General features: G+C 32.9%; 2 protein-coding genes across 2 annotated transcripts; both read left to right on the top strand.

Moving 5' to 3' along the window:
• The first annotated feature begins 942 nt into the window (after nt 1–942).
• Nucleotides 943–2535, top strand: LOC130612932 (contactin-associated protein like 5-1-like). The gene is made up of 2 exons (XM_057434288.1): nt 943–1288; nt 1502–2535. Exons 1-2 carry the CDS (start codon nt 943–945, stop codon nt 2104–2106), a joined length of 951 nt encoding a protein of 316 aa, XP_057290271.1. The 3' UTR covers nt 2107–2535.
• A 4255-nt stretch (nt 2536–6790) lies between these two features.
• On the top strand, nt 6791–9045 carry LOC130612834 (embryonic protein UVS.2-like). The gene is made up of 7 exons (XM_057434207.1): nt 6791–6884; nt 6937–7194; nt 7381–7710; nt 7993–8110; nt 8270–8466; nt 8640–8724; nt 8910–9045. The coding sequence occupies exons 1-7, from the start codon at nt 6791–6793 to the stop codon at nt 9043–9045; spliced, it is 1218 nt and encodes a 405-aa protein (XP_057290190.1).
• Nucleotides 9046–9721: the final 676 nt, after the last annotated feature.

Below are 9721 nucleotides of genomic sequence, written 5' to 3'. Positions count from 1 at the left end.
TGCAAGTTTCGTCACGCGGATTTCATATATGCTACCGTGGGACAAAATGGCGTTAAAAAGTTTATTGATTGATTGTCATGATTACCCGTTGTTGTTGGGGAAAAAATATAGGTGAAATATAATATTTACCACTCTTTGCCAAAGCAAATACCTTCATTTTTACTGTTATATGTCGGTATCTGCGCACAATGGTGCCGTAGTAGTCACATGCACGAGATGCAGTATATAAAGGACGAGCGGCGAACCCGTGGATCTTTTCACAGGTCACTAACTTATCTCTATAATAATAGCTGTTTTCTGTTAAAAATGGTTGTACGTAGCTTTGTTACTATAAAAATTCCGGCATAACCCGATTTTACTGACTTTGTTTTGGTTGCTCGAAGTTTAATTTCGGAACAACGGCTGAACTCGAATGAAAGCTCCTGAAGGCTGTTTTGAAATTAATGTTGTCAGGTGTGTAGGTTTTCTTTTGAGCATTTCCTCTTATAAATACTCTTTAAATGCGTAGGAATATTTATTTTCTGTACGTTCTCCAATTTTAAGATTTTGGATACTATTATGACATAAGATAAATGAATTTATTTTAAACCAGAGTGTCATTACTGTTTCCACCACAGGATAAGATAATTAGAGTAAATAATAATTAGCTGTTTCCGTCCTTTCAAAATAACAGAAACATGTTTATTTTAAAAATTTAAAGTACTATATAATACTGACAAAATGGTTGTATTGCAGCCATTGAAGTTGATTTTCTGGTCCACCAATGAGTAAAATGTTGGATTTCATCTTAAATCAACTTTTCTTATGTCACCTAGCAAAATCAATATCCAATTTATTGTAATGTATTCCCATTATAGAAATTGAATATGTGAAAAATACGATGTTACTTTCATAAGGTAGAGAACATTTTCTATGTTAAATTCTTTTTTAATTAGCTAAAATATGAAGGTTAGCAGAGTTTTTTTCTGTCTGGCATTTCTTTACGCACTTTTTAATATCGAAGTAACTACAATAAATTTGCGTAGCTTGGAGCGTTCCTCTTTCAAGAAAAAGGCGTTATTTCGGCGAGTATTTAGTGGAAAATATTTAGACAAGCCGAAGCTTGCGCAGCATATCGTTGACAATTTTAGAGAATGTGGAATCTTGTGCTTCAAGGATGCATCGTGCTACTCATTCAATCACCAAAGAAACGGGAAGAACTGTGACTTGCTTTCAGTGGATAGTATGGATACAAAGATGAGCGATTTTGTCCACCATTCTGATTGGAATTATTATGATAGCCTATCAGGTTTGTGTGACTTCTCGTTCCCCTACTTTGTTTTTTTGGTTGTTTTATTTTATGTTTACCCTTTTGTTCCTATTCTTTTTCTATTGTTTTCTCGTGTGCGAAATTAAAATTAAGAATATTTGGCCTGTCTTCCTAAAAAACACCCTTCAATACGCTGACTTATGTTAAGTTCTGACCGGCTTACTTAATTTTTAAAAATACGTTTCTGTTTAGCATTTCCATATGAAAGTTGTAAAGAAGGTTTGCAATCAGAATCTGTCGATTTCGGCTGGTTTTACCTTAAACCAGTTGGTCAGATGGGAATCATCGAAGTACATTGTCGAAAGGAGGGGACCGAATATTACGTTGACGTCCACCATGATAATGAAGAATACATTAGGGTTGATAAAATGGAAGCTGCTGGTAGTTTTTCTCATATACTGAAATACAACGCCACAAGTCTTGATGCAGTGATATCATTGGTTAAACAATCAGTGAGTTGCACTCAATATGCAGAAATGGCTTGTCACAACGCCAACCCGTACTATACCTATAACCCACCGTACATTTATCTTAAAGATCGACACGGTAGTATTATACCATATTGGGCTGGTGGAAACGCAGCCAGCTATTGCTCTTGTGGTATAACTGGCACTTGCTATAGTGCATCAAATCAATGCAACTGTGATAGCTCTATTACCAGTGGTTACTATTACGATAAAGGGGAAATCAAGGAGAAAGAGAGATTGCCCTTAACCGCTATTCACGGGGGTGATACAGGATATTCAAATGAATGGTTAAATCTGAAGGCTAAGCATCTAATTTGTAAAGAAACATAAACATAGTTCCGTTTTGTTTGAGCAGCTACTTTGTTTTTGGGACTGTCAATTCTGAAGTTTGTATCAAACAGTTTGGACTTCACGACTTTCTAAGACAATAATGCTGAACAATATTTGAGATATACGTTTACTTTTCTGTTTATTTCCTCCTTCCATAGGACATATACTGCTGAAAAAAGCAACACATATTAGAATCTTTTATTTCAGATCATTTCAGACATTCAAAATTTCTGACGCTATGTTTTGTCAACTTTTTGCACTTTATGTCTGTTATACATTTCAGATATTTATTAGGGTGCCATGGAAAAAATCATATGAGGTGCCATAGTAATCAAAAATAAGATCCCTTGTTATATATGTTACTAAGTTTGTTATATATGTTACTAAGTTTGTTATATATGTTACTAAGTTTGTTATATATGTTACTAAGTTTGTTATATATCTTACTAAGTTTGATATATATGTTACTAAGTTTGTTATATATGTTACTAAGTTTGTTATATATGTTACTAAGTTTGTTATATATGTTACTAAGTTTGATATATATGTTACTAAGTTTGATATATATGTTACTAAGTTTGATATATATGTTACTAAGTTTGATATATATGTTACTAAGTTTGATATATATGTTACTAAGTTTGATATATATGTTACTAAGTAACATATATAACAAACTAACATGACCTAATGTTTGCCTTATTGTTAGTTCGGTTGTTTGGTTGTGAAGGTATACATTGTGGTGCTTGGCGATGCTGTAACGAACGTGGCAACTGATTGAGAGAAAAACACATTGTACTACATTATTTAATTTACTTTAATTGTTATTTTGTATTAGTTGCAATAGATACTCAATGCAGCTTAATATAAAATACACCAGATGGTGGTGATGTGATAAATTATTTATTAGTTTATTAGTTTTGCTATGACAACCAAACTTTGATGTTTGAAGATTCAGTTCGTTTCCCATAACACACAAATCCTCACTCACCATGTTTTTAAGAGCGTTATGAATATTTATGTCTATGGTAGATTGATAAAATAGATAGAATCACATTTTAACAATAACAAAAAAAACATCTTAACCACGAGTAAAATTTACTTCACATTTACAAGTATTTGCGAAATAAATTTTTTATTTTTATGGCTTTCGCCCAAACCTTGCGAAAATTTGAAATTATAAACTTTTTTTAACAACAACACAAAACTAAGCAAATATGCTCCCCCATAAAAATAAAGGTCTTTCCCTCATGCATGGAGTAATACTCCTTTTCCTAAATTATTGCGTAACATTTCTCAAAACGAGGCCAGTGTGTGACTTTTTCTCTCTGACGAACTGTGTCGTACGGAGGATTTGTTGCGTAACTATTATTGAGGAGGTGATCACAATACCGTATTTTAAATATGTTACAATTGTTTAAACTCTCCATCATTTTGGCCACATTTTATATATCTCCCAAATAACACGCTCGGGTCACGCGGTAAGCAAATTATGAAGCCTGAAAGCTCCATAAAGAAGTGATGAACTGTTGGTTGCTTGTTTATCAATAAAAAAGCATAAAAACGTTTTTTTTTTTTTTTTGCCAACTAACACTTTTGTTGTGTGACTTTTATGTTCAGAATACATCTGTTGGTGTAGCATTAGAGATGTAGAAACTGCCACCTTGAATTCTACACAGTCTATTATGCAGCGCACATTTAGAATTTTTTTCTTCATAGATTCAGGCATGGTATCAGTTACTGCTTCGCTAGTTGGCCAAATACATATTGAACCAAATTTTATGTACATATCATTAAACCAATTGTTTACTCTGTTTGTAATTGTTCCTTCTGAAACTTCAAAAAATGTCAAATGTTTAATGTCGAAATTTCTTTTTAACCTAACCAAAGTTAATAAAAAACCTTCAACAGGAGATAAGTTTCTTTTACGTCCTCTGTTCGAATCTTCCTTAACCTCTTGATTGTTATATAACACCACATTTTCCTCAAGTACACCAGGATCTAAAAAGGTTAATGTATGAGAAAATATTGAGATACTGGGTAACCCAGTGTAATGGTTGCACGACTTGTCTGAAGATAGCACATGGTCTGTAAATCTCATTTTAAGGCTAGCTGACACTTCCAATATTTTTTTTGCTTGATAACAAATCCTCCTCTAATTTTGATAACTGCTCTTTTAATTTTTTGTTTTCATCTTCAAGCAAATCATTTTTAGTCTTATCAGCATCTTGTGTACTTCCCTGACTTTCATTATCTTCATTTGTCATAATTCTGCATTTTTTACGAGGAGAAGCTCTATCCACTGGAGCCTTTCGAGTATGAATATCTTTTCTAAGATTATTCCAAGAATGAAGTGTAGGCTTGGTACCATTTATTAATTTCTTTTTTGTCCCTCCAGGGGTTTTTAATAATTGTGAAAGTGGAAAATGCACCTCGCAAATTTTTGTGCTTTCCTTGATCTTAAAGCCAACCATTCCATCTTGGCGTCTAATAAAATTACACCACGGTTTTTTTCATGAACTTCTTCAGGAAAAAAACAAACAAACTGATAACAGAAGGAATTCTTCCGTTTTCTCGTATAAGCAGGCCAGTGTTGTTACAACCATAAGCTGCACACTGATGACCGAGTGACTTTTTTTTTCAGCAGCAACAGCAGCCATTTGTTCACAACACAGCCAGCGACGGCACAACACTTGCCTCGTTTTCGCGCACAATTTTAATTTATGAAAAGGAGTATATAATTTTTTTTCGTTGATTTTAAATCTATCTCGTAAATATAGCTCTGTTTGTCAAAAGTACATGTTCATGATCAAAGTTTCAAGATCTTAACGCATAAGGTATACGAATTTCTTTCAAAAATTTATTTATTTCATTAACCGTTCGTCAAAAGCACATGATCATATACGATATTATCTATTTATTTTCTAGCTCTTCACAATAGACTTTACGAGTTAACAAAATTCTACTGACGTCATTAAAATTTAACGATGGCTTTATTTTTCATTTGCCTAACTGGATTTTTCCACGGGACTTATCGACGGACGAGTAAAAATGCACGTGTACTGTTGTTTGTGAATTACTAACTTCGCTGGGTATTTTAGATAAATCTATGCACAGCCATTAGCAGAACTATTCGATTTTGTTGTTTCCTTGATCAGCTAAAAATCCAAAAGTTCTTTGAAAATTTATGATTCAATACCTTTCGAATTAATTAGTCATATTTCAATTTTATTTTACTACAAAATTAAAATTTATAAGAAGCGTCGTTTTTTTACAGATAAAAAATATATTCTTTTACTATGCTCTTTAAATCATTTGTTTGAAGAATTTCTCCATTTGATTTTTTCTTCATGCTTTTTCAGTGCTCAGTTTTATTGTGGCGCAATTGAATTCAGTAATATTAGTTTATTTCAAAAATAAAGGTCTTTTCCTCATGCATAGAGTAGCATAAATTTAAGAGTCACTATCTCGAATTGATGTGTAGGCGAGATCGTGATAAAACGATTACAACATTTGAAACTACCTAAATTAGATTTTCCGTGGTGAAAATATGTGCGTGGTTAATGGGTTTGGCTTGATTATAATGTGGTGTCGTTAAGAATACATTTTAATAATATGCAGAAAGCCTGTTTTTAAGGAAAATTTTTTATCTATAAATCAGTACTTTTCCATTATAACATTTAATAGCAACAAAACAAAGCAGGATGTTCATTTCACTTGCAACATTAGGGATAAAATATTTTTCACATTCTCTCGATAAAGTAGTTCGAATTTGCTAAAAAAGGTGCATTTATACTTTTTTGAAATGAAGTTTTCTCCTATTTTCTAGTTTATCTTGTTCGATATGAATATTTTAGACTTTTATGAAACAACTACAAGTTGACTTCGTTCTCTGTATGAAGATAAACAGGCTAAAACTTCAAAAAAAGATTTACGGTTACTTAAAAACCTCTACAAATGAAAAATTACGATGTTGTGCACCATAAATCTTCTCTATTGCCATTGAGGTTAGCCTTACGTGATTGACTAGGTCGGTCAGATTCTTATGATGGTTGTTTCGACATTATATTGTTTTTATGACTCTACAATCGCGGAGAAAGAATTTTACCTGATAGGGTTATATGGCTTCAACCGTCTCTCTCCTCGTGGTTAGAAAAGGAAAAAAAATTATTTAGTTAAAACCTCAAAACAAAATTTTTTAGTAAAACTTTTACGCAATCAAGTAAGGAAATGCTTTTTGAGTGGGGCTACGTTTGGGAAAAGCGGATGAAAACTATCCATTTCCGATGTGGGCAGGGAAAGTCAGAAATGTTTTATTGGTCAGGGAATTTTGTAAAATAATGTTTTATCTCCTGTTAGAATTATCATAATGGGTTGATAAAAATTGTTCAAATTTTAAATATGACTATGAACCAACTTTCTAAATTATCTCTCAATATCCATCCAAGTCTTTAACCTATTTTCTATTTCCTAAATAGTTCTTTCTTTTTTATGGTTCAAAATCACAAAAATACCTCTATTTCAGCAACTCCAAAAAAATCAGAGAAAACGTAATTACTTAAAGTCACGAGATAGTACCTTCAATTACGCATGATAATTCGCCCACAATTATTCTTGTTACTTTTCACTTTCTTATTACAATGACTGAAAAAAAAACAACCAATTACATTCGAGAATTCTACCGATGAAATTTGAAAATTCACATCACACCAAAGTCTTGCTAAGAACATATCCGAAAAGACAGATTTCGACAACTGCTTCTTATGCATATCTTAAAGGTGTTTGTCGTCATGTGGCACAATGTAGTATTTCTTTAAAATATTCTTACAGCCACATATGACAGGGGTAATTACCAGGTTAATTGCTCGCCTCGTCGAGGTATATCATTTAACATATCTCTGCTGAAGTTGCGGTTCTCATTAAATTGCTCTATTCACGTTATATGGTTCGTTGGAGACTATAAATACAGCGAAAGAAGACTGTCACTTCAGTTAAATCCAATCGACACTACTTGCGTCAGATCTCTTGATACAACAAGAGAAAATGCAGAGCGTTCTATCAAACATCTTTTTTTTCATCCTGCTCTGCGTGATATTTGGTGAGAATGTTTTGTCAAATGTATTGTGGAAGATATCGACAGGAATTTTAGTATTGAAGTGCCATTAAGGATGACTTCAGGGTTTGCACGCACATGTTATTCCCCATACCTTTGCCTATTTCGGCTGTCCCACCTATTATAGTTATCCCATCTTAACTCTATAACTTTTCCATTAGAATACGAGTTTCAATGCCGTCCAACACAAGATACATCCACGTTAAGTAAAATTGTCAAAATCAATAAGAAGTATAAAGAAAAGATGGATTCGCAGCATGTCATGGTTGACGGAGACATGATCATGACAGAAGAAGAAGTCATATTGATGAGACAGAATCCACAGATGGGAAATAAAACAAAGAAAGTGAAAAAGGAAAAAAAAAATTCTGTTGGCGGAAAAAATTCATCAAAGAAGAGTCGAGCTAAAAGAGAGATCAAGCAGGCGAATATCTGGCCTGACAAGACTAACATTCCTTACGACTTTGACATAAGTTCAATTGCAGCTTACAGTAAGTTAGCTATATTTGCAATTCATGTCGATACTTTTTTTAATATTTCTAATGCAAGTTCAATTTTCTCTCTTGTATGAATCTGCTTATAAAACTCCTCTCATTTGTTCTTCAGTCTGGAATTTAATAAGGGTTTAATAAGGGTTACCGTTTACTGAATTATTTCAATAAACTGAGCGGGATATCATTGTCTGGATTAATTATGATAGCTCGTTCTAACATTAACACATCGCATTTTATATATATCTTTTCTTTTTAGTTTTATTTTTTATTATTTTCTAGTTGAGGATTTGCCTGTTGGTCAAACTGTCTTGGATGCCTTGGACTCGATTGAAAAGGTTACGTGTTTGAAATTCGTAAGACGAAAAAAAGAGGAACATTTTATAAGATTTACCAATGGGTATGTATGCGTTGATTAACCTTAACTGCCGATAAAAATTTGCAGATCAATTTTAAAATAACCGATTACAATATGTTATTTCTGTCAGATATCTTACATAAGAAATATTCGTGAAAGTAATAAAAAACAATGAAATTGAAATATTTTTTATCATTATAGGAAAGTATGCGCAAGTGTAATTGGTTTCAATCCTTTGTATGCCAAAAATATTGGGCAACCAATCATATTGGGTCCCCAGTGTTCAGACATTGACATCATCCAGCATGAGATCCTTCATGCATTGGGATTTTACCACGAACATCAACGCACAGACAGAGATCAGTATGTCAATGTTCACTGGCAAAATGTGGAGGAAGGTAAGCATCTTTTTTATTATTTGAGAGTAAATCCTCTTTTTTTCTTTCCTATTTATCTTTACGCCGTTTCCTTTTTATATTTAATTGGCTTTTGTGATTTTCCCAATTTCGTTTTCTCGAAAATCATTGTTGTTTTCTGCATTATATCATTTATTCGCTTTATGAAATTTTAGGACAACAAAAACAGTTTGCGATAAGGTACGGAGGAACAACGCTTGGATTTGCATACGATAAGAGAAGTCTTATGCACTACGGAAGGTAAGTGTCAATAAGAATTTACACACCAACAATATTATACAACTTGCAAGCGTACTGGACATCAAATAAATTTAAGAAATGGTTTTGCAAAAGATTGCAACCGAGCTAGCTGACATAACTTTTTCGAAAAATGATTGGATCTTTGGTGTTATTTTGAAATTGTTCATTTTACATCTATGTTTTAGATATGAATGGAGTAAAAACAGCCAAATTACACTTGAAGACAAGCAAAACCCATCTGCACCATTAGGAGGCACAACGCTGACTGCTACGGACATCAATCAAATTAATACATTATACGGTTGCACTGCGAATAATTAGACTCCCCCCTCCCCCTGGGTCTTTTGACACACATACTGAAAGATTGGATCAGGAGATACAAAATATTTTTTCGTGAATTAAAGAAAGACATTACAACCGACGCCGTAACGGCATATATTTATGAATATGTATATACTTATGTGAAACAATGTAAATTTTTATAAAGCTCTGAAATACGATTTTTAACAAGAAATATAAATATAAAAATATTTAGCTGAACTCGATGCCTTGTTGTTTAATTAACACAACCCGTTGTCTATATGCAGAATAAAAAAAAGATTTTGGTTACTGAATGTCGAAAGAAATAAAAAGACACACTTCCCCCAAAGTCGACACAATCCAGGTTGTAGAGGGGGAGGGGCATAAAGCAGTATTCAGTAGAAAAAATCGAGGCGAATTTGAAGATTTTCTATATTTTTTGGTAAGAACGCTGCAGAAGGTTAAAGAGTCTGTGTAGATTAATATTCAATAAACCGTCAAAAAAAGTTTTCTGACTAATTATCTTTAATCGTTAGTTTTTGGAGTCTGGGTTAATACATCCTCAGGGTTATATTCAAAATGCCGCCCCTATAATAGAGTGCACATTAGTCTATAATTACACTCGTTAACCCTATTTATGCTAGGACGAGGATTGTTCCAGCCTATAATTATTTTTTGGCTGTATTTTTTTTAGTAA

Source organism: Hydractinia symbiolongicarpus, chromosome 1 (genome assembly GCF_029227915.1).
Source record: "Hydractinia symbiolongicarpus strain clone_291-10 chromosome 1, HSymV2.1, whole genome shotgun sequence".
Lineage (NCBI taxonomy): Eukaryota > Metazoa > Cnidaria > Hydrozoa > Anthoathecata > Hydractiniidae > Hydractinia > Hydractinia symbiolongicarpus.
Note: the sequence above shows the minus strand (reverse complement) of the source record. Positions and strands in the feature narration are given on the sequence as shown.

Coding starts and splice junctions, on each gene's coding strand:
- LOC130612834 (XM_057434207.1), top strand. CDS start 6,791: ATGAAATTTGAAAATTCACATCACACCAAAGTCTTGCTAAGAACATAT. Junction 6,885..6,936: donor TTCTTATGCATATCTTAAAG/GTGTTTGTCGTC, acceptor ATATTCTTACAG/CCACATATGACAGGGGTAAT. Junction 8,111..8,269: donor TTTATAAGATTTACCAATGG/GTATGTATGCGT, acceptor TTATCATTATAG/GAAAGTATGCGCAAGTGTAA.
- LOC130612932 (XM_057434288.1), top strand. CDS start 943: ATGAAGGTTAGCAGAGTTTTTTTCTGTCTGGCATTTCTTTACGCACTT. Junction 1,289..1,501: donor TTATTATGATAGCCTATCAG/GTTTGTGTGACT, acceptor GTTTCTGTTTAG/CATTTCCATATGAAAGTTGT.